At 39.7% G+C, this 25,282-nt stretch overlaps 3 protein-coding genes across 4 annotated transcripts in view; 2 read left to right on the top strand and 1 right to left on the bottom strand.

The window, feature by feature from the left end:
- The window catches only part of LOC101847930 (integrator complex subunit 3), a 42,560-nt gene extending 24,165 nt beyond the window's left edge, over positions 1-18,395 (bottom strand). For both annotated transcript variants that reach the window (XM_005091022.3, XM_005091023.3), the window contains exons 1-9: positions 18,004-18,395; positions 8,023-8,134; positions 6,627-6,707; positions 5,802-5,885; positions 4,501-4,614; positions 3,463-3,547; positions 2,377-2,443; positions 783-924; positions 101-230 (exon numbers count right to left, since the gene is read on the bottom strand). In XM_005091022.3, the coding sequence (XP_005091079.1) occupies positions 101-230; positions 783-924; positions 2,377-2,443; positions 3,463-3,547; positions 4,501-4,614; positions 5,802-5,885; positions 6,627-6,707; positions 8,023-8,106 (787 nt within the window). In that variant the 5' untranslated portion in view covers positions 8,107-8,134; positions 18,004-18,395. The remainder of the gene's footprint in view (positions 1-100; positions 231-782; positions 925-2,376; positions 2,444-3,462; positions 3,548-4,500; positions 4,615-5,801; positions 5,886-6,626; positions 6,708-8,022; positions 8,135-18,003) is intronic.
- LOC106013506 lies at positions 10,766-19,794 on the top strand. The gene is made up of 2 exons (XM_013089424.1): positions 10,766-12,899; positions 19,727-19,794. The coding sequence occupies exons 1-2, from the start codon at positions 10,766-10,768 to the stop codon at positions 19,792-19,794; spliced, it is 2,202 nt and encodes a 733-aa protein (XP_012944878.1).
- Positions 19,646-25,282, top strand: part of LOC101847702 (high mobility group protein 20A) — a 22,805-nt gene continuing 17,168 nt past the window's right edge. Inside the window, exon 1 of the mRNA XM_005091021.3 lies at positions 19,646-19,862. Coding sequence (XP_005091078.1) covers positions 19,854-19,862 — 9 coding nt within the window. The 5' untranslated portion in view covers positions 19,646-19,853. The remainder of the gene's footprint in view (positions 19,863-25,282) is intronic.

The raw sequence follows: 25,282 nt of genomic DNA, 5'->3' as shown, positions 1-25,282 counted from the left end.
GACGAGGTTACTGTAATTTAACCACTTGCCCAGGACGTCCTGCATTATCTATATATGGTTTAAATCATAATTAATATCACCTTGAAAAGTAAGTACGAACCCGTGAAATTTGGTGACAAAGATGTGGGGTTGAGATGGATGGCTTTCCAAAGTGCTTCAAACTCAGGTATTCTTGCAACATTCTGAAGAAGTCTGACCAGGTCTCTCCCTATCTTCATGCATTCTTGCCACTAAAAGTATTCACAAACAAAAAAAGAATCCTTTATTCACTAGCATGCAAAAGAAATTCAACATTCTAAAACGCAAATATCATCGCTCAGACGGTGATGGGAGAGCATTTGTAAATCAATATGCTGTGAGGCCTTTACAGCTTTTTTCAAATAAGTTCTGGCACAAACAAAGTGAATGACATTAACAAATAAAACAGTAAACATTCATGATTTCCACGAAGATGAGCAACAGAACTATTGACAAAGAAAAAAAGGTAAACAAACATTGGCTCATAAAGCACATAGCTGATTTTTAAACAAAAAAGCTATATTTCATGAACATATACATCTTTTTAAACAAATTGTTTACAGACTGTACTGGCACAAAACTAAAAGACAGCACCTGAGAGCACATTCAAATTATCACAGAATGTAGCAACTATGGATAACCATTCAGCTTTCAAAGTAGGTACTGTAAACAACTGAGGGAAGAGCCTGAAAGTTGATAACAGATGATTAAGTCAATGGTCAAACCACTCAAAAATCATCACTGTTCACTGAAGCAACACCTACATCACTGTGCAACAAGCTTGCACATAGTTCAACTTCTTTTTGTCTCAGCCTTGCCAAAGTGGGGTTGCCATGATCAACAATGATCCTGAGATATGTGTATACAACTGTCGGCACCAAGGAGACATTTTTTGCAAGGAATGGTCTGTCAAAGAGACAAAAAACAAATATGTCAAAATTGAATAAAACATCACTTTGTACAATAGGGAGCAATACTTAAATACACTAGATGAAATTTTAACATTCAAACAAAGTAAACGATGATGTTCTTAATAATCAGTTTTGTGCTTCCAATTTTTCCCTGAAATAAAAAAATTTAAACACAGTATCAAAATTGAGTCTTTACACAGCACCACAAGCTACTAACAGAAAACATATTTTTTTTACTGCTTTCCGAAACTCTGGATTTCCCATAGGACATGGTTTTATATGCACTTTTAACACACTGGAGACGTGCCGGGCCCGGCAGTATTAAACTACGTTGAGGATGTGCCGAATAGGCCCGGCGGATGAAACAGATTTTTTCCTCCTTTTTCATAAGAGCAATTGAAGGGAAAGTACTGTTATAATAAAGCTGAACCACTTTGTACCATCCTTTTGACCAGAACACAGGTTTGGGAGGTCATTTGACCCTCATTAGCATAATGCCCTATTTGACCTACTTCCTGTTTTTAAAAAAAAAGGCTTCGAGAAGACGAGATTCGTTCAGCTTTCAAGAGGCTATTAAAATGGTGATGGAAGAAGGTTCCGCTGATGATGGAGCTCCAAATCAAGAAAGTGAAGAGAGGGAGGAAGAGACTTTGCATGAAGGTAGTAGTGATGAAGAATACGTTCCAGTTGCAGAAGATATTGATAGCGAAAGCGAGGGTGAAGGTGAGGAGAGGGGCGTGGCAACACCTGATGTCAGCAGAGCCTCTGAAACAAAAGGAGAGGTGGAGGATAGGCCTAGACCTACGATGAATGTGGAGGAAAAGGAGATGGATCTAGGTGATTTTGAAAATGATGAGTTGATTGTTTTTTTTCGCATTTACACACTATTTTCAATGTATCAGTACACACTGTCTTTTTCAGTTTCTGTAAATATGTAGACATTTTTTATTCATGGGCATGATTATCTTGCTTTCTATAAAATTATACAGCAAAATATGCAACGGTTATTGTTGGGTGATTTTTTAAAAATGTAGCAAAATCCTGCATATCATATCCAGGGAAAACACAGCCCTAAAACCTTGCGTCTTCAACGAGTTAACAAAATAAAAAGTTTAGCTAAGAAATGAACATTAAAAAGTAAAAGAACCCCATCAATCATCCACAAATAAGGTGGAAACATCATCAACAGTCAATATCCTTGAAAATGATACAAAATCGATCTAAGAATGTCACTGTCAGCACTGATTTGGAATCTTGGAAATAAATGAATTACAATAAGGAATACAAAAAAATAATAAATTAATACATGTTCTCATTTAAAACTGATAACCCCCCCCCCCCCCCCCCCCAACCCAACAAAACTACTCAATAAAGCTTTCAAATTTGAATGACTTTCAACATTTTTTCTCTCTGGCTGCATTCTAATTATATATGTCATGATACTCACTTGTTTTCCAGAAACAAATCAAGCATACTCTCTGCCAACCAGATATTCTTTTGAGATATATCTCCACCTAAAAATAAAAAGGATGAAAAATTTTAAGGTACGAAACAATAGCTAGACAGCAAACCTGTCATGTTAAACACTCGAGCCAAAATTACGTGTAAGTACAGCTGGAAAACACAGTTAAAATAACATCAAAAGAGCTTCATTTCCTTCACTTTTCCAACCCATGATGTCACAAAACACAGGTTGGCTATAGCATCTCCTAATAATGAGAAAGAGAAGGAAATTGGTAAGTGTTTTATGGCACTCGCAACTGCAAAAGGTCACACCTAATATTTTCAGTAGGTAGGAAATTTTGAATTTTGCCTGGATGGTGGCCGAAGCCTACTCTTATCGATTTTAGACCACCAAGGGATCTTTAACGTACGCAACTTGAACAGGGGCCCTCCGAGATTTTTCGCCCTTGTCCGAGAAGGCTAGATGTAGATCTTTCCTACCAGAAGATCAGGGGTGTGGCAGAAAGACAGCAGTAGGAAGGAGCCAAGGAGTAGCAGAAAGAGCCAGGAGCCCAGAGGAGGGGGTAAAGGAGGTGACGGGGTGGGGGCAGAAAGGGGAGACGAAAGCAGACGATACAACATTGCTAGAGAGAGGGAAAGGAGGTGAAAGGAGACAATTTTAGAGAAGAAAATGTTTTCGTTACTACCCGGATTCGAACCCGGGACCTTTGAATGAGAGGCCAACACCCTAACCTCTAGGCCACGAGAGCCCGCTGAGAAGGAAAACAAATAGGTCAAGCAGACAAACATCAAAAACAGAGAGTGCAAACAGTTTAGCTAAGAAGACTTGTTTTCTCCAACCTCATCAATCCTCACAGGCCCAACATGTATTCCAGGATGGAAAAATACATTAAAAACAAAATCACATCAAATGTTAAGTAATATTTGTAAAGTTGTACTAAAAGTTGCAAAGTGCAAAGAGCATGCTGTAGAGCTTGGATATATATGCGCTATACTATATAAATGCAATTATCATTATTATTACTATTATGAACTAAAATTGAAGTCATTTCTTTGAGAATAAACTCACCCACAATCTGTCTCAAGATCCCTAAGCACACACTGTCAGCACCTTGGGCATTCATTTTGACAAGTTCTCGACACAACCACAACATCTGAAAGAATTATGTAAAACATTGAGCTACACTGTAACAAAAAGGGCATGACATGACTGCTGATATCCTAACAGCATATCAAATTCTTGACAATTGACTATACATGTAGCATAAATTAAAAAGTCTGCCAAATTCAGGTCAGCCTACCTCCAATTCCTATTTATGTAGATTCAGGGTCAATTTCATGTATTTGGCCAAAAACCAGGCAGCACATTGACAAGTAAGGAAAAAAAAAAAGAGAGGAACATTCATTATCATCCGGTGCCTTCCTTGCCAACTGGCGTGGGCGATCATAAACCTCCACTTCATTCTGTCGGAGGAACATTACCTTGGTACAAGTATTTAACATCAAGCAGAGCTTGTTTCTAATAATATCATTATACAATTATATTTTTTCTTAACGGGAGGAGCTACCCTTGAGGACTATTTTCTATGTTTGTTGCCTGAGATCAAATCTAAGGACAGATATATATAAGTTAGACATAGTCAAATCTCTTGATACGCAATTTTATTTTGGCATAGCTACAGCGGTGGCTATGGAAACGGCTGCCATCTTGAAAATAAACAAAGAGTTTCAAATCCCTAAGGCTTTCTCATTTACTGACCAAATTTGGTGAGAGTATACCTGAACCAGACTCTATCAGAGTAACATCAAGTTTTTTTTCAATAAGTGCAAAATAAAAAAATAAAAGAGAGAACTTTCCCAAAGTATAAAAAACTTTTTCTAAATTTAAGTTGCATAATCACTTGCCAATGGAAAAGTGTTTTTTTTTTTTTCAAATATCTCTCTGTTACATTGCTTGCCATCTATGTTTCCTGAAAGTTTCATGTCAAAGGGATGAAAACTAAGGAAGGAGTAGAGAAAAAACATTCACAATAAATAATATTTCCATTTCTTAACTAAAATAATTCAGTGTAAAGCTGTCTCATAAAATAAAAAAATCTGTTATTACCTGAGCCTTTGTTGAGTCTAACAACTTGAGCCATTTTTCATACACAATTTGGTTGATCTTTGTGAGCAGGCATGTGAGACCATCCCTTGCAACAAGATTCAGCTCTCGAAAACTCTGGAAGAGAAAACGGAAGAGGGATTACAGCAGCAGGAAAATCATTCCAAAGAATGCAATTATTAGATTTGCTTCAGTTTTATAAGAGTTTCAAAAAAGTGAGTTTTACAGCACTTGCAACACAATAAGGTCAAATGAGTGCTGAAGAATAGATGTGCTACAAGAGAGAACATACACAAAAAAAGAGGAGAGATGTTTGATAGGAAAGAAGGAGCAAACCACACCAAAGCACCTGCCAACCACCCACTATAAGAGTTTAACGACACTTGAAAGACAATAAGGTTATATTAGTGCCCAAGACTAAAGGTGTCACTAAACAGTAACATGTAAAAAGAAAAAAAAGAGGAGACGTAAGGACAAAGGAGCAAACCACCCACACATAAGAAATAACCTCACACAACTACCTCTCCCCATTTTTCTCCATCATTCAAAGCATATCCAATTTAAGGGGCGTTCAATAAGTCTTTACCCTGACTATACGCGAATGGTTGCACAACAATGGATCTTGGAGAATTATGATTTATTATTATCTCTCCAGAATGCTGCATGTAGAGTTTTGTGAAAATCCAAAGAGTGGTGTTTACTAGAGAGCACCTTTAGTGAACTTAATTCCCGAATACCAAAAGATAATGCCATTTTAAATAGAAACAATGTCAAAAATGGAATCTTTGAATATTGCTCTGTAATCCAATTTCTTTATATGCAACAAAAATCACAAGTGACAATTTTTTGTGGAGATGTTTAGTGTTTAACTTGCTGAATAGTAGAGGAGAAACAAACAGGAAGATCAATAAAAGAAGATGGCCGTAGATTTAGCACACACTTAGGAAGCCAGTCCACAGTGTGACAAGACAAGGCTTAAGATGAAGCACCCCGGGGAGGAGGAAGAGAGGAAGGCTGAGATCCACAAGCAGGTCTCAGGTATATGTGGCACAGCTGGCAGAGGTAGAGAAGATCACTTTCTTTGTGACCAATACCCAATAGTGGTATGTGCCTAACAAGCATCAATGCTATGTCTTTTTGGGACTGAAATGGTAAAATGGAAAGAACTGCCCAGTCAAGGGAGCTAATGTGTAGTTGTGTGAGCCTTTTCGGGATACATAAAGACAAATACATTTATTTACTTTCTTAAATAACAACATTATCAATTTTAAAACGAAGAACACAGTGAGATCTCCAGTACTAACCTTGACTTGCATTTTTGGTTCAGCCAAGATCGCGTACAGAAGTCCCATCTGAACCTCATCATGCTGTTGGTTACCTTTCGCAACCTGAAAAGTGAATTATTCAAAACAACATAACTACGTACTTAAAGCGCTCGTTACCTGCAATACATGCAACAATAAATGGATGATGACTGCAGAGACATGTCTTTTCAAAAGTAAGAAAATATTCTCCAAGCTTTCAAAGCAACATGCTCATATGAACAATATCCAGCAAATCGGAGACAGTTTAAGACCTTGCCCGAGATAAGCATATCCAATTAAACATTTTTCAAAGTTGAGTAGTATACCCTAGCAAAAAAGCAATTTCTTGAAGATTTTAATTTTTCATCTTTCAACTCAAAAAGTGCTATTTTGCTTTAAGCAAATCTATGTCATTAAGTACAAATTGTTCAGCAACCTCCGCGACTCTGGTGGATGAATCAGCAATCAGTAACCGATGGAGACCATCAGTATGAATATCTGAAGATGGACTCTGCTGAAAAGGGGTGAGGAGTTATGGCCATCTCTGCAGACCCCAGTTCTGGAATCAAGTAGTCAAGTAAGTATTTAGTACAATTTCTTATAACTCGTTCTATCCTAGTTAGTTTAATATGGGGTTTTATGGTGCTCGCAACTGCATAAGATCATATGAGCGCGCTATCCAATTTAAAACTTTTTCACAAAAAGTCCACAATAAAACATTTTAGAACTCCTTCACAGCAAATGATTTGTTGGGGACCACAACTCTACAAATAAAAAATATCTAAAGAGTTTGTTCATGTCAATTACAGATAGAGAACTACTTACATGAGCATACAGAGCCTCACTGTTTTCTCGGTCAGTACTTGTCATGAGACCCAAAATCACACTGTAACATCTTTCAAGTTTCTGAAATGCAACAAGTCAAACATATATACTCAAAATAGAAGAGAGAAGAAAAGTGAAATTGTAATTTATGTGCAATGGACACACAATGGACTCAAAACCACTTCAACTAGTCAAAATTATTTAAGACAGTCACCTTTTGTTTAGGAGAAAATTGTCTGTTTTACACAATGTCATTATATTGTAAAAAACAAACAAGGGAGGAAATGGGAAATATCTGTTTGTACAGAGGTGATTGTTTTATAAAGGTAGCCGTTCAAACAGGTTAAGCTGCACCATGAAAAAATAAATTGGACCCTTTTAAATCAAGTGAAAAGTACAGTCGAACCTGCTCTAATGGCCACATGTACAAGGCACTTTCCGAGACATCCACCTGTCTAAAACAACTTCTCTCCTCCGATCGTCTTGGACAATTTCGATTATATATTCATCATAACTTTTGAAACTATCGAAACAGCCATGTTCATATTCATGAGAGTGGTCAGGAAAGAAGGTTGTTTTCAACAAAAAGTGTCGGAAAATATATTTACTTCATTATACTTCTTAACCTTGCATTTTTATATACATAATATACTCAGTAACAATGCAACCTAAGGTCGCAAAACACTGATGGTATACCATCATGTCAGGGCTGCCCACCCACCAGCTCATATTTTAGAAATCAACTGATACAAAATTAGTAAACTGGCTTAAAAATTCGTAATATGGTCATGGAAAATCTTCTTCAATGAAGTGTCAAGGACAGGGGATGTAGTCCAGTATAATATAAATATAACATAAATAAAGGCGTGATGATACAAAAGGGCAGGAATTTTCTAACACATTCTCAGTCCAATGTATGTCTAGCTCCTGGCTTTGGCACTACTAAAGTCTAATAATATTCTAAGGGCAAAATGGCACTGAGTGACTACAACAACGGCTCAATGCAAAGAGGAGGTTAATACTGTAGTTAGACAGCTGGTAGTTCTATTTTTTCCCCCCTTATACACCAGGAATGTTGGCAGTAAGTTGGGGTAACCAAAATTTTTCAAAAAGTCAGAATCAGCGGTATTACAATTGTATTTTTGTAAAATAAAAAAAAATAAAAAATTTAATCCCCCAAAAAACGATTCTGCCAAATTTGTGATGGTGGGCAGCCTTGTCATACTGCTGGTCACACCATATATTGACACTCACACACACACAAGCACAAACTGTCTCTTTATCTCTCAAAATACGTAAACATGTATACATCAAAATTATCTCAGTCTCATAACAACTTCAATTATATAACAAAATCAAAAGATCTCAATTCATCACATTCAAGAAATATAAATACCTCATCCAGTTCATCCTTCACATCAATAGGACTGAGATGCAATAGACGAGAAAATGTTTTCTCTTTGGATCCAAGAGACTCCATCACAAAAGGCTATCCAATATACATCACACTGTGGAAGTATAAAAAGAAGCATTACATGCCAGTTTTTAAAAAATAGGAGGAGGTTTGATTTAGGGCTCAGAACTATGGTATAGGGTGGGAATTAGGTGAATTCTATGAATGAGGGCAGGGGTAGGGCATCATAAGAGTAAGAGACATGATTTCCAAAACAGCAGAGAACTTCAAAGAAAGTAGAACCATCAAGAATTCTATAAAAACTGAATCAAATATTTTCGACTCCCTCTTTCTGCCGTCACTTTTCCTCTATGTCTGAAATAAACGTGTTTCCAATCAATATCTGTTCTTGTTGAGAAAGAGATGTATGATGCCACACACCTTGGTCCTCCATCAACTATGTCATTTATCACTATTTGAATTTAACTATGCCTACAACCATGCCGTCCAGCGTGGGATATGATCTGTACACTAATCTCTGCTTTAACTTCCAGATTTCCAGGTCATTTGAATTTGACAAAACAAAGGTAGGGGTCTTCAAGTGCATTTGTAGTGTGCACTGCAGCTGCAACACGATCCCCTTAGTAGGAACCAGCTATCATCCACCAGTAACATGTCAAGGAGTTGAAAGTGCACCAAAAAATATGTTTTTTCTTCTTACAGATCACCAAAGTCTTGACCTTGACCATTAATATGTGTCAAAAGATGCTTCAACACACAGAATACACCAGAAGTCAAGCAAGTGTGAATGGTTTTTGGTGCACCTGAGGACCACCAGTCCCTGACACGTGCGATACTCACATTTTGTAAGATTATGTCACAGGACACAAACATGTCATAAAGACCCAGCTCTACCTCTTTGTATTTGTTTCTGTATTATGGTATTGAATGAATACGAACCAAAATTATGAGCTACCACTGCAGAGACCTAAAAGAAATCAACGAAAAGACACATTGACCAGTGGGGACACATGGAACAAAATGGGCCAATTTTCAAAATCTTTTTAAAAAAAATCTCTACGGGCACTGGTAAATGGTAGTTTATGCACCTTTATCAGTATGGCGGTAGAACAGGTTCAAAATCAGTAACTACTGGAAAAATCGGTAGAAATAGGCAGCCCAAGAGCAGGCATTATATAACAAGTCAATGAAGGCAGGAACACAAGAGTATGGTCAGAATTGTAATGGGAAAGAGAAAGGCAAAAGTAGGAGACAAAAATATATAAACTTGGCAGTCACTCTGTCATAAGACCCCTGCTCTGCCACTTTATATTTGATTATGATTGTTGGTATTGAATGAGAATGTGAGCCAAAACTACGAGTCAACCTGGCAGGTGTAAAAGAGGTCAACGAAAAAACCCTACAGCTGGTGGGGACAAATGAAAGAGAAAGTACCAATTGTTTTAATCTTTAAAAAAAATCTCAGTGCCCATCGTCAATTTAGTACCCAACTTTGTTTGTTTTTGTAAAGTGTTTTACGGCGCTCGCAACTGCATAAGGTCATATGAGCGCGCGGGACACACCTAATATTTTCAGTTGGTAGGAAATTTTGAATTTTGCCCGGGTGGCGGCCGAAGACTACTCTTATCGATTTTAGACCACCAAGGGATCTTTAACGTGCGCAACTTGCACATGGGCCCTCCGAGATTTTTCGCCCTTGTCCGAGAAGGCTAGGTGTAGATCTTTCCTACCAGAAGATCAGGGGTGTGGCAGAAAGACAGCAGTAAGGAGGAGCCAAGGAGCAGCAGTAGAAAGGCTGCAGGAAGAGTCAGGAGCCCAGAGGAGGGGGCAAAGGAGGTGAGGGGGTGGGGGCAGAAAGTGGAAATGAAAGCAGACAACAGAACATTGCTAGAGAGTAGGAAAGGAGGTGAAAGGAAACAATTTTAGAGAAGAAAATTTTTCGGTCGCTACCCGGATTCGAACCTGGGACCTTTGAATGAGAGGCCAACACCTTAACCTCTAGGCCACGAGAGCCCCCTGTACCCAACTTTAACAGCATGGTGGTGGAACAGGTCTAAACAGTAACTACTGGAAAAATTGGTAGAAATAGGCAGCCCTGGAGCAGGTGCATAACAAGTCATGAAAGAAAGGTAGGAACACCAGAGAGCAGAAATAATTATGATGAGAAAGAGAAGAGGAGAAGGAGACTAAAGAAGAGAGAGAGGGGGGCGGAGGGAGCGAAAAGGAGGAAGAGAGAGAGAGAGAGAGAGAGAGAGAGAGAGAGAGAGAGAGAGAGAGAGAGATAGGGAGAGGGAGGGAGGGAAGAGGGGACAGAGTGAGTTAATGAGAGAGTACGAGAGGAGAGAAACTGTCAAGCACATAAAAAGTATGGTTCAAAAAAAGAGGGGAGTGGTTAAATAAGGTTAGAACTTACAGTCCGATCAGACTTTTTATCTATTCGGACTCGAGTCAGAAAAAAAAAGTCTTGTTCATAATTCAGAGCTTCTATGTGAGCTCAATGTGAGCGTAAGAAGGTAACTTAATATAACCGACGGGTGGACATCGGGAAAGACCGAGGACGTCGGGAAAGACCGACGGTGGCAGGGGCTAACTACCCAGGTCACTGTAAATATAAGTTACGTCAACCAATAGAAAAGACAGCCCCGGGATCCACCGAGAGGGGGGAGTAGAGGATGGATCCACAAGGACGGATTCAATGGACAATGACCTAAGCGTTAAAAGGACAATGCAGAAAGAGAATCAAGAGAACAGCTTTATGTGCGAGCAGTGCTACAGAAAGTTCGATACCTGGCGAGGGCTGAGAGTGCACCAGGGAAAAGTCTGTTTAAAGAAGAGAAGACAGTGCAGATCGTCAGATTGTAAGACACGAAGCAAATCATCCCAGGATGAAAACCACAGCGGAGCGATTAGTGCTTCAGTCGACTCTCCTTTCACCCTGTCTCAGCAAGAGATGGAACAGCAAACGGAACCAGGGTTACGGAAACCCAGAATACTGTGGCCTGCTGCTAACGAGAAGGCAAAATACAAGACGTTAGAAGAAGAAGTCCAGAAGAAATTGAAAGAAGTCAAAAAGAGTTCTAACAGAGGGGATGCTAAAGAAATATTGAGTGCGTTTGCGACCATTATCTATGACTCGGCAATAAAAGAGTTTGGTATTTGTGAAGGAAAGAAAAAGACGGAGAAGAAAAGTGGATTGAGTAGAAGGCAGAGAGTACTTGCACAGCTAAGAAAACAGAAACGAGACTTGCAAAAGCAGAAAAAGTACGCACCACCAGAAGAGATAGAAGGCCTAAGAATCTTGTTTGAAGATCTTAAGAAAAAAAGCAGAGACCTACAGAGGCACGAAAGAAGGTGTACCAGGAGAAAAGAGAGAAAAAGGGAACGTGAACAATTTCTGAAGAATCCTTATGAAGCAGCCAAAAAACTGTTCACAGAGGCACGGAGTGGTAAATTGGAATGTACGAAAGAGGAACTCGATGCTTATGTTAAGCAGACGTACAGCGATTCAAGAAGAGAAGAACCGCTTCCTTATATGAGAGGCCTGAAGCGTCCAGCTGCCCCCGTCGTCAAATATTACCTGGGACCAATTAGAGAGAAAGAAGTAGATGAGTTCGTAAAAAAAGCAAGAGCAAAAAGTGCACCTGGAGGAGATGGCGTGTCTTATAAGGTGTTCAAGTATTGCGACACGCTGAGACACACCCTCTTTGAGATGCTAAGAGGCCTTTGGAAAGACAAAGAAATCGTCAAAGATTGGTGCAGAGCGGAGGGCGTGTATCTACCCAAAGAACAGAATGCAAAGGAGATAGGACAGTTCAGACCTATTTCAATCATCAACGTGACGTGCAAGATCTTTATGGGAATACTTGCAAAGAGGACTGTAGCATATTTGCAAAGTAACGGCTATGTGGATGAAACGGTACAGAAAGCCGGGGTACCAGGGATCCCAGGCTGCATCGAGCATGCTTTCACCATTTGGGACACAATCCAAGAGGCCAAGAAAAACAAGGAAAGTTTAAACGTAGTGTGGTTGGATCTGGCGAATGCCTACGGGTCTGTTCCCCATAAATTGCTGATGAAGGCAATGGATTTTTTCTACGTCCCACAAGAGGTGCAAAACATTATGAGAGAATACTATAGTAACTTCCAGATGCGATTCTCAACCGCAAATTTCACAACGGAATGGCACCGACTAGAGATTGGGATTGCAGCTGGCTGCTCTATATCGGTCATCTGGTTCATCCTGGTAATGGAGATGCTACTGAGATCTGCAGAATGCTGTGAAGAAGAAGCAAAGGTGAGATCACCAAAGAAAGCCTTTATGGATGATGTGACCCTACTGACAAGAGATGGAGACACAATGCAAAGTGTGTTGAATCGGCTTGATAAGCTTATCACCTGGGCCAGGATGAAGTTTAAAGCTAAAAAGTCTAGAAGCCTGACTATTAACAAAGGAAAACAGAAGCAACTGAAGTTCACAATTGCAGGGGAGCAAATGCCCACAGTAAAAGAACAACCCGTGAAAAGTTTGGGTCGGTGGTACTCAGGAACTCTGTCTGATAGGAGTCAAGGCGTGGAAATCATGATGCAGGCTGAAAATGGGCTGAAAGCAATTGACCAGACAAAGCTTCCAGGAAAGCACAAGATATGGTGTCTACAGTTTGCCCTCTACCCTCGATTGGCGTGGCCACTGACAATGTATGAAGTTGCTTTGTCAAGAGTTGAGATGATCGAAAGAAAGTGTAACAGCTACATCAGGAAGTGGCTGGGGCTACCCCGTACCATTAACACATCATCCCTGTACAGACATAGAGGTGCGCTTCAACTACCTCTCACGTCAATCGTGGAGATCTACAAAGCAGGCAAGATTAGAACCGTTTTGATGTTGAGAGAATCAAGGGATAAGGAGATCAGTGGAAAACCTCCAGATGTCAAAACAGCCAGAAAGTGGAAGGCAGAAGTTGCAGCTAACGAGATCATCTCTGCATTGGAGCATGGGGACATTGTCGGTCCAGCGCAACCTGACAGATTAGGGCTAGGTAATGGCCACTTTAGACCTTTCAGGAAAATGTCTCAGCGAGACAGAAGAAAAGCTGCAACAAGACATATGCAAAAGATGGAGGCAGAGAGGCGAGAAATTCATCTCATCCAGTGTAGCCAGCAAGGACAAATGACCAGATGGGAAGAGCATGTAGTGGAAAGAAAAGTCGGGTGGAGTGACATCTGGAAGTGGAATACATCAAGGCTGAGCTTTCTTCTCCGGTCTACGTATGATGTTCTGCCTTCACCGGTGAACCTTGTCAGATGGAAGGTACAGGAGGACAACAAGTGTAGATGCGGTAAGCTAGGAACCATGAAGCATATTTTGTCAAACTGCAACCTAGCTCTTAACAGATACACCTGGAGGCACAACGAGGTGTTGAAAGTGCTCACGAAAATGGCGACACAACAGGTGGAAGAAGGAAAATATGCCCCCAAGATACAGAAGCATGGACCCACCAAGATTGCGTTCGTTCCGCAAGGAAGCAAGGTTGCCAAAAGAAAGAAAGCGAACGAAGCCATGAAAGACCAGAGCGGAGGCACATGGGAAGTAGCTGCTGACTTAAAAGGCTTTGAGAGATTCTTCCCCATTCCAACTACGAAAAAGCCAGACATTGTGTTATGGGAGGAAAAAGACAAAGAGGTACACTTGGTAGAGCTCACGGTGCCCCACGAGGACAATATCTATGCCGCTCATGAGCGGAAAGAAAACCGTTACGAGGCACTCGTCGAACAATGTGAGGAGGCAGGATGGAAGGCAACCCATTTTCCGGTAGAGGTAGGATGCAGAGGTTTTGTAGCAACAAGCGCCCGTAAGTGGATGAGAGTGGCAGGACTTACTGCAAAGAAAAGCAACGAACTCACAAACTCCCTTCAGGAGACAGCAGAGAAAGCCAGTCATTGGATCTGGTTGAAGCGAGAGGACTCAAGCTGGAATGAATCCTAAAGTTGGCAGCAGAGGAAAACAGTCGAACTAACATGGAGACCTCACATCGGTGAGGGGGCTCGGTGCGTCAGAAAAGCTGTAGAGAGGAAGAGCCCGAAACAGCGACACATTCTCTCCTGATGATCTCCATGCTAGAGTCCGGGATACGGAGCGTTCGACGGTGAGCAGTGCATACGGCTGTTTAGACTACGTACTGTAGTCGGGGGATTTTACGTAAAACCAGAATTAGAACTAGAAATACCAACTAGGACTGTACTGTGTCTGTGTCAAAAGTCAAAAGGCTGCACTCTCATTGCCCAATGGCAGTGTCTATGTACACGGTAACCAACAACTCAGGGTCTACATACACTGTAACTGGCCCCAGGCACCACTACCAGTCAGCAGCATCATGATTACTTCTACCACCGTTCGTTTTTCCACATGTTATATTTTGTTACTATTTTTGGGTGATTTAAAAAAAAAATTCACATCGCACAAAATCGACAGCCGTGGCCTCTTCCTAACACCTCTTCCCCCAGCAAGCTGAGAGTGCGTGATCACTATGCTTAATCTCATTGGTCGACATAATTAACTTTGCCCCCCCCCCGGCAAGGTCAATACTCAACCTGGTGGTTCTGTTCATACTAATGATGCAGGGAGGGCCAGTTTAGATAGATTTAGTAACTGGATATTAGATCTAAAGCTCATGTCTCGATTGTTATCATTATAATAAATATCGAAAAAAGTTTCATAAATACTGGAAATATTTAGGAGAAACAAGGGTCGGAAGTGACGTCACGCGGGACTCAAATTAGTCAAATTCAGAGTCAGAATATAATTTTGTTTAATCAGACTCGAGTGCGAATAGTCTGTATTAATACGTGAAAAAAAAGTCACAAATCAACATGCCATGACCAAAGAAGGAACCCCCCCCCAAAACAACAAAGGTCTAGAAATATCCTCCGATAAGAAGTTCACCCTGACAAAATCTAACATTATTAAGAGAGGACCGTAAATACTATTTAGAATGACGCCTCCGACCGGCCACATTCAAATAAACAAAGCCAAGAGGTGCGTGTCACATTAACAGAGTTTACAAGTCAGTCTCATGTGATCTTCAAAGGTCACAGGGCCCGGTAATTTGATGTGTTTTTATTCATTTTATGAATCACACAACATAAATACTTAGGGTCTACAATTCAAGAATACATTTTGAATTATCATTTTGGGAATAATGAGTCTGCTATAGAATCATTAGGCGGTACTACATGGCGTCGGTGGTCAAGTGATGACAAGTTGAAGTCGTTAGGCTCTCGGATTCGAAACTGTAAGGTAGTAAGTAAGGTCATGAGTTTGAATCCTAACACAGCCAGGGGCCCAACATTTTGACATGTTCTTGGGAAAGGTGCTTTGAACAAATTTTCCTCACTTCACCCACGTGGAAATGGGCACCTGGTTATAAACAGTGAAAGATCTAGTCTGTTCCAGTTTTTAACACACACATGTCATTCGGAGCTTGCACTGTGTGTATGCTTTCCAGGAAGCTGACAATGCTTCTAAGAGATCAAGGCTCTCCTGGGGCCTGGGGTGTATACAGACCCGGTAACCGGGAACAAAGTCACGAAGTATACAGACCCGGTAGGGGAACTTTTTTGTGATGTCGGAAAGTTTCAGCGTGTGTGTGTGTGTGAGTGAGAGAGAGAGAGAGAGAGAGAGAGAGAGAGGGAGAGAGAGAGAGAGAGAAAGAGAGAGAGAGAGAGAGAGAGAGAGAGATGAGAGAGAGAGAGAGAGAGAGCAGGGGGAAGTGCTAGCAAAATGTATATATATATATATGACATGCCCCTGTTGACAGGAGGGAACGAGAGAAAGATAGAGTGGGAAATAGGTGGGGAGAAAGAAAGACAGAGACAAACAAAGAAAAAGAGAATGCGATCGACACAGAGAGAGAGGAGAGAGAGAGAGAGAGAGAGAGAGAGAGAGAGAGAGAGAGAGAGAGAGAGAGAGAGAGGAGGGGGGGGGGTGACTGCTCAATTGAAATTATGACACTGATTGTTCTTTTCTGCAAATTGTGTTTCCTCCAACTCCAAAAACGGAGGAAAAACGATCGTTCATCGAAGAGAAATCCGCAATCTTCATTTAGATCTAGCTCTACACTAACCTCGAAACTAGATCAATGATTTAAATGTCTGTCTGTCTAGATCTAGACCTAGGCCATAGATCTAGAAGAACCTAGGCTAGGTGTCTTCCCTGAGCCAAGAGGGCGCTGAAACTTTCCTAAATCACAAAAGAGTTCCTCTACCGGGTCTGTATACTTTGTGATTTTGTTCCCGGTTACCGGGTCTATACTCCCTAATAACAATAGATTCAATAGCTAGCTGTAAAGCACATATTATTGGGCTGTAGGCTGGAGGTGGAGGGCATCATGGATACAATATGCACAGTACTTTTAAATGAAACATATTCTTGATTATTAAATATAATTAAAATCAGGATTTATTATATTTTATATGGGGGACTCTGAAAGAGCTCTCCTGGAGATGCAGAGTCAAAATGAAATTTAGTTTTGGAAGAGGCTAGCCGTACTTAAGTACGGCTAGACTGGCAGTCTAGCCGTACTTATTCTTGATATGATGGCTAGACTGACCATTTACAAAAAATAGGCCTACTGAATTGTAAATATACGTTTTTAGTGTGCAGTACCTAAGGTATTTGCATTTGAGACGAAACCAGGTACCTTAATGACAGTGCATATATTTTAAACCTCCTGTTTTCTAATGTTAATAGGGCCTAAGTTAAGTACGGCTAGACTGGCAGTCTAGCCGTACTTAGTACGTGTAGACAGCCAGGCTAGCCGTACTTAAGGACGGCTAGACTGTCAGGCTAGCCGTACTTAATATTGATGGCTGAATAGTAAATGAAATTTTTAGTTTGCAATGCCTAAAGTATTTGTATTTCAGACAAAACCAAAAGGTGCCTTACTGACTTGCATGATTTGAACCTGAATTGAATAAGTTTTCAATAAGTACTAGATCTAGATCTAATGAGACTTGTGTACTAAGGCCACCTCTATTCTCACCCGGGGTGAGTATAGTGCAGGCGAGTCTTTTGGCTATTCTCAACCGGTGCGCGTTCATCTTTATAGCCTAGATCTAGGCCAACAAATTTTGCGTTCACCCTAAACGACAGAATTCTACACTGTGATAACAGAAAAATTGTAGAAATCTGTGCTGTGAACAAACGTTCCATTACAACTGTACTTGTAGCCTACTAAAAGCGTACAATTTTGTCTGTGTGGGCAGTGGAGAGAGAGAGAGTGAGAGAGAGAAAGAGAGAGAACAAAACAAAATGGCGACCCGCGTAGTTCGGCTCGATTCGAAAAGTTAAATAGCCGTTGTAGCATCTTTGTAGACAACCAAATTAATTTACTTTTGTGTCTTAACATCATTTTTTAACTTTGTTTTGGTCAATTTGATCGTCCACACCGATAGACAGTATTCAGAAAGAGACAGAGAGAGAGAAGAGGGGAGGAGTAGATCTTGCGAGAACTGTACTAAACAGGCTTGAGTCGATAGGGCCAAACCTATTTAAGTACGGCTTAGCCACTTCGTTTAGTTTTAGTGAGTAGGTCCACATATAATATGACGCCCAAAATTGCCAACAAACCTCTCTTTGCAATCCAATTTTGTATAAAAATTGTCACAAATAAAAGTCAAATTCATGTAAAAGATGTCAATCATCAGAAACCCACTAGATCTACTCCAGAACTGTCTGAAGTGCACTTCTCTCTCAGTCACACTGTTTAAAACTGTGTGTGTTACTTTACTGCTACTGCTGTGTAGTGTTGTGACTTCTAGAAGTGTGGTCCACTGTGGTGTGGTGGTAGATCTAGACAATACTCAATAGATAGATATTTTCAATAACTAGATCTAGCATCTGCAAAACCTCTGTAAAAGTACACATATTAAAGTATATATGGCTGAAACCATATAAAAGACAAATACCTTGACACAAATTAAAACGCTGTCTTCTTGATCACTCTCAATGTTCACCTCACATAGGCCTAAGAAGCAGTGGACCAAAGAATCGCGAAGTAAAATTGGAAGGGAGCTAACCCTTGTTGACTGAAATTTCTGGCCAGCTAAGGAAATCGCAGCTTCTCAATAAATCGACAAATCTACGCCTTTACATTACATTCGCTCTTCTACTCTATGTGAGTTTCATGCACTTGAGTCTAAAAAGCACTTTAAGGCTTCCGTCTGGAAAGCCAATATTTGCTTCACATTGAACCCATGCTGCTGATTGTCATTGTTATGCTTTCCTCAAAGTCTTTCAGTGTTTCATTTCTCTTCTACTTCTTCCCCACTTCCTTCGTTGAAAACTTGGCTAAATTTGTGATCTCAAAAGTTGGACTGTCTTGGACTTACAAAACAAACCGGATTTTTTAGAAAAGCCAAAGACCAGAAGAAGCTAGCCTTGCTAGGTTAGGTCGGTCATTTTAGTCTAAACTTTTTGTTTGCTACGTTTTCTTTCAACCCTAATACTAATGTGTCTTTTATAATTTTCAAAATATATTTTAACCAAAGAAAACAAGATATCAAATTTTTGTTCAGTACTATATATCTAGATTTAAATCACTCTGGAATAGCCTGGAAAGTTGACCCTACTAATTACAACCAAAGATACTATCTTTGTTACAACTATTACGACGACAGAACGATACTTCACTTTGATATAATTTATTGATGCGAAATGCCTCATACTTAAAAAAACAACAACAAACAAACAAAAACGATAACAAAAAACCCCAAACAAACAAAGTTCTATTCATTGGTTCATTTAACCAATTGTTTGTTGGTTTTTACTAATTTTGTTAATTGTTTTGACACTTTTTTTTCATCCATTATATTAATTTTTTAAAATTCAACCAACTATTCTTATTATTGATGTGTCTGTCTAGACCAAGGAGACTATAATAATCTTACAAATAAGTCTTTGGTACAGACAAATCCACTCATGCAGGTGCTTTATCACTTTTACTCTTGTATTCTTTTGAGGCATCTGCAGCATTGGAAATGCGCTATTGCATTAAAATACAAATGATATAATAGTAGAGGAAGAGGTCTGTCAGGCTAAGAATGAATGGGGGAGTCAAGAGAATCCAGAGAAACTACACATCTAAACTGACAGAGTTGCGCAGTTGGCCTACCATAGAAAACTGCATCTCCTCCACAGAATTCTACACTTAGTGTAGAATTCTGTGATCTTCTCTTTCTAACCAAAGTTTTTTTGCCTAATATAGAACTCTTTTTACACACGCACGCGCACACACACACACACACACACACACACACACACACACACACACACATACACACACACACACATACACATAATCTTATATTACTATCACCTCATCCCAAATACTATCACAGCTACCACAATTACTGCCCTCACAAAGTGACAAATACGATAAATGTAAAAAAAAGCATTTTGTTGAAATATAAAAAATTCGACGATGTTGATCTAATGTTTACGCTTAAAATTAATATTTGAGCGAAAACTGCGAAGCCGAAGCGAAAAGTTTTGATCTTTTCGTGGAAGAGTTCGAAAAGAATGCGATTATCAACTATCAACAATGAAAGAAAAAGGGCAGGAAGTATTCTTGACATGGGCGTCGGCCTCCTAATCTGTACACAAAATCTCTTTTTACTTTTGTTGTCACAGTCCTGGATTTGAAGCATGATGCTCTGCACTCCATGAAGACACAGTCTGGCTCCCGTTTTTTACTATAGGAAAATTTGCTTTTGTTATCTCTTCTTGAAACTGGACCTTGCAGCAAGTTCTCATTCACATGAGTCAGGTATGCAGCCAAGCCCAAATGCAGTGTCGGCAGTGTAGTGTACATAAAATAACGAACAGATCATGCCAGGATAGCGTTTGTTGCTAAGCATGAAATGTAGATTTCAGTGTTCAGGCAAAATGTTTTTCATCAGCTTTGTAAGCATATGTTAAGATTGTATAGACTATAGATCTAGTGTGATTTTGGGGGTTTGGGAATTGGGAGTGAAAACAGACCCGGTAACCGGGAACAAAGTCACGATGAAGTAGATCTAGATTTAGATCTATACAGACCCGGTAGGGGAAATCTTTTGTGATTTCGGAAAGTTTCAGCGCCCTCTCTTGGCTCAGAGTAGACTTAGGTTATTCTAGATCTATGGCCTTGGCCTAGATCTAGACAGACAGAAATCATCTATAGTCTAGTATATTATATGAGCCATATTGCCAAAACGTGGGGAAAAACACACACATCTCACAATAGTGTGCATAAAATGTGATGCAATAGTATTTATTCCTCCAAAACTTATACACATGTCAAATATAGGATGTAGAAACTGCATTATCAGTTTCAGACCCTATGTCAGCTTTATAATCTTGAGTTTGTAAATTTTGTGCCCAAAATGTTCGTTTTTTAGTGATTCCTCGAGTGTCATTTTGAGCACACCAATGCAAACTTCCAAGAACGTCAAAAATTTAGTATTTTTGGGTGTTTTTTTTTAACCTGTGCTTTGATTCTATGCTATTTGTGATCGAGAAAGGTACACTTGCTGAAGAAATCGGTTTATTTGTTTGCAAATAAACGAATAATTCGGATCACTTGTGCGTCAGGGGTGTCGTCACGGACTAGGTGTTTCAGAAAACACCATTATTTTTCAGTAGAATCACCACAGCTGGTTAAATCTTTTTGCTTTTCGTCGTTTATTCAATAGTTCAAAAGCCGCGATGCGTGAAAGGAACATCGGGTTCCTAGATCTACGATTTCGGTCGGCTGTTTAACATTCGCTGTTAATGGCGTCACTTTGCGACGTAACGGAAGTCCGAATTTTAGCATACTTTTGTTTTGAACGGATCATCAACAGTGCCCGGATATAATTGTTTTCTTGAGTGACTTCCCCTTACCCGCTTCCCCAGAACAGCTGGAGCAACGGGGTAAAGAGAAAAACGAAAGTAGTCATTGCCGTCACCCTCCGGTTACGCACAAGAATCTTGCGTTGAATGTGACGTACTGGACTGTTTTGCGTGTTTTTAGGCTACCCTATTGAATATTTTAGTGAAATTGTGGTGTTTACATTGGATTCCTGGAACAAGAGTGTGATGTGTGAACAAACTTCGAGAGATGGATCATTTCTGTGGTTATAGATTTAGCTTTTGTGCTTAGTGATGACGTTTGGGGTGTCGTCATGCAGCCGTACAAGACTGACCGACGTACTAGAAATTACTTTGTCCTAAGAGCAAACATTATTTAAGTCATGTGTGCTCTTTTTACTCAAACAAATAGACAAACATGAAATGTCCTTGTTTATCTGTCTAACTCAAAAATACACATTTGTTCTTTGTTGGCATGATATGCCTTTTTCCAATACATTGTGTCATTGTGTCATCATTGTTATGTACAAGTAATATTTTGTATAATTGCTAATATCACTAAGTTTTCAACATATATTTCATACATGCAAGATTCATTTAGAAACAAAATACGCCTTTATTGATCTGTGTATCTCATAGAGTGCAAATTTGTTCTTTGTAGGCATGATTTTACCTTTTCCCAGTATGTTTTGTCATCACTGTTATGTACGAGTACTCTTTGTCATAAGTAGCAACGTAATTGTGATTGTCTACTGTCTTTGATATGACCTGGTATCTGTTTCAAAGCAAAAGAAACCTCTCCTGGGTTTTTTTATTCTTAAAGTGCGCTTTTTTCTCTGGAGACAAGACTTTTGTCTTTTCCTGTACATTGTGTCATCATTGTTATATGTACAAGTCATGTTTGTCATCACTGTTATGTACAGGTCAGCTCAATTGATTTTGTGCTTTTGCCTCATATTAGTTTAAAAATTGTTTTACACATGTGTTTTTCTGGTACTGAGGCTTTGATAACTGTATTTGTACAGCCTTTCACTATTGTGATGTGTTGTTAATGATAATGTCTAATGTGTATCCTTTCTTGTACATAACAATGATGACATGTTCTGTGCACTGCGTCATTGTTACAAAGCTTGTCATTCATATTACCATTATGAATGGAGTTCATAGTGTACGAAGTCTTTGTTTACTAAACAAATGGAATTTAAAGTCCATTATTTGCCTTGCTGCGTATCTGTTTTTGTCATCACTGTAACATACAAGAAATACAGTAGTTGCCAAACCAATAGACCCATATCTCCAAAACCGTACGTCTCCTTGCTCTGATACTCTAGGAATATGAGCACTAAATGTCAATCTGTGACTGACAGAAAAGAGAGTCAAATTGGTAAGAAAATTTTTTTTGCACCACTGAGTCTCAAGAGAGTCTCACGTTTTGGCAATTGCTCATATAAGATCTAGTTTCGAGGCCTAGATCTAGATCTAGATCTAGATCTAAATGAAGATTGGGGATGTCTTCGATGAACGCTCGTTTTCCTCTGTTTTGGAGTTGGAGGAATGAATAAGACAATTGGAAGAAAAGAACAATGTCATAATTATTTCAACCGAGCAGTCACCCCTCTCTCTCCTCCCCTCTCTCTCTCTCTCTCTCTCTCTCTCTCTCAACAACTGGGTTAGCTTGCACCCCCAAATTTTGGGCCAAACCACTTGTCAGCCAAGTGGCTAACCACACATAAAGCTACGGTGAGCACCTAGCGCACCTCTGTGGTTGTCCCAAATATAGGTGAACGTATGTCTGCCTTCTATTTTTATCATCTTCCAAGGCTTCCCTCGCCAGTTGACTAGATCTCACCTTGGCGGGCCCGCTTTTTCCCGCTAAGGGCGCGATGGGCTGTGTTACTAGGTTTCATCGCCGACTGCTTGGGCTGTTTGTGTGTGTGTGAGCACACGCGCTTTGTGTGTTTGTGTGTACAACTTTGAGAAGGAGGTAAATTTACGGAACGAGAATTGCTGAGATTGTTTATAAAAGATAACACAAATTAATACCCAAAAAACCAAACGCGGCAAATTTTAATCAACAGTTACTGGCGAGGGAAACCCAAGAGAATTTTGGGAGGAAACACCGGAAGACGACATAAATAGATGGCGGAAATACATCATCTATATATGAAATAAATGGACCACCAATACTGAAAGCAGAAGTACAAGCTGCCATTAGGAAAATGAAACAAGGAAAAGCCGCAAGGCCTGATAATATTCCAGTTGAAGTGAATGTCGCGCTTGGAGAACTAGGAACTGAAACAACAACAAAGTTCCTAAATGCTATTTATGACAGCAATGAGATCCCAGAAGATATATGATGAAGTCAGTTTTTATAGCTTTAATAATAATAAATGACATATAGCACTCAACCCCGATTAAAGCACACAGGCTCTGAGCGCTTTACGATACAGTACAACCTACACAAGGAACATAAAACGTTGTGTTCTGACTAAAAGAAACTTTACATAAAACACCAGGTGCCACTGAGTGTGAATATATGCATAGAACAATTAGCCTTATAATGAGTCATTTTACAAAACTATTGCTGCGAGTAATAATAATGGGAAGAATGGGAAAAAGTGTAAGATCAGAGATATAAAACGCAATTTGGCTTTGTTCCTGACAAAGGCACCAGAAATGCTATATTCATCTTAACAATGTTAATGGAAAGATGTATCGAAGCACAGAAAGATCTGTATTTATGCTTCATAGATTATTCAAAGGCGTTTGATTAAGTTAGACATGATGAGCTATTTAAATTACTGGAAAAGCTAGACATAGAATGAACAGATCTAAGAATTATCAGAAATTGTACTGGGACCAAAATGCTGCTGAACCAATTAATGGAGAATACAGTGAATATAAGCAGATTAGGCGAGGAGTGAAGCAAGGATGTGTTATAATGTCACCAGACCTCTTAACATGTACAGTGAAACAATCCTTAGAAACATAGAAGAATGTCCTGGTCTTAAAGTAAATCGAAAAAATATTAATAACATCAGGTACGCAGATGACACAGTTTTAATAGCAGGCTCTTCAATTGCTTCTAGATAATGTTGTAACAGAAAGTGAACGTAAAGGATTATTGTTGAATGTAAAGAAAACAGAATGAATGGTAATATCCCAAAAAGCAGCAAATCCTAGTTGCAATCTCATTAGCAAAAGCGAAAAAATCAAACAAGTTCAACAGTTTAAATATCTAGGATAAATACGATAACATCTAATGCCAAATGTTCCACAGAAATAAAATGGAGAATTACAATGACTAAGGCTAGTTTCAATAAAATGAGGCCAATCCTGAAAAATAGAAACATCTCAATGACCACCAAAATGAAAGTTCTGAATGGTCAACCTTTCTATGGCTGTGAATGCAAGACAATCACTAAAGACAGTGAAAATAAAATAGAAGCAATAAAAATGTGGTTTCTTAGGAGACTGCCAAGAGTATCGTGGAAGAAAAAAAAATCAAATGAGGTAGTGCTTTATGAAGCCCACGTGAGACGCTCAGTTTTAAAAAACAATTAGGAAACGACAAATGCAGTTTTTTGGGACACCTGAATAAGGGTCTTGAACATCTAGCTCTCACTGACAAAATTGAAGGCAAACGAGGGAGAGGTAGGCCCAGAACAATCTACTTAGGGAACCTAAACAAATGGGTAACAGGAATGAATGAAGAACCATGATCGCCGATGTCTGTCGCAGATCTGGCACTGGATGATGATGATGATATTTGGGCCAATCACAGAGGTGTGCTAGGTACCTGTTGTAGCTTCATGTTTTACCTGTTTTACCTGTCCTTGGCAACAACGTCATTGCACACCGGACTGGTCCAAAAGGGCTCAATTCCTCTCAGCACCAAAGTCTGCAAGGTATCCATACTAGTTGTTCCAATGGCTGTTTGATTATGGCGACGTCTTTCCTTTCCAGATAATTGTTCCTTTCTTCCTTCTTCCCTCTCCGTCTCCATTTCCTGTATCCTGGTGATTGCATGGTGTTCTGCTGTCTCCCTGTCTTCTTCATCCCGCAACTTTTCCTCCAGGGTCTTCAACGCTTCTCCTTTGTCAAATTTCACCTTACCATCAACCATGGCACTGCCTGCCACCCTATCAGCCTCCTCATTGCCCTTCACTCCAGAGTGCCCAGAACAGAATATCCATGTGATGGCTCTAAGTGATGAGTGTTGAACTGGGTTCATCCATTCACTTCGAAGAGCAGCCCTTTCTCAACACTTCACAAGATGCTCTTGGAGTCAGTGACAATAATGAGATGGGTAGATCTTGGTCTTGTATTTTGAAGCCAGCCAAGCGCTCTTGTTAC

The sequence above is a fragment of the Aplysia californica genome, unplaced genomic scaffold (assembly GCF_000002075.1).
Source record: "Aplysia californica isolate F4 #8 unplaced genomic scaffold, AplCal3.0 scaffold00025, whole genome shotgun sequence".
NCBI classification, from domain to species: domain Eukaryota; kingdom Metazoa; phylum Mollusca; class Gastropoda; order Aplysiida; family Aplysiidae; genus Aplysia; species Aplysia californica.
Note: the sequence above shows the minus strand (reverse complement) of the source record. Positions and strands in the feature narration are given on the sequence as shown.

Bases quoted from the DNA above. Each gene is read 5' to 3' on its own strand.
- LOC106013506 (XM_013089424.1), top strand. From the start codon at position 10,766: ATGCAGAAAGAGAATCAAGAGAACAGCTTTATGTGCGAGCAGTGCTAC. The intron at 12,900-19,726 runs GCAAGATTAGAA...TTGTTGTCACAG, and splicing joins CGTGGAGATCTACAAAGCAG to TCCTGGATTTGAAGCATGAT.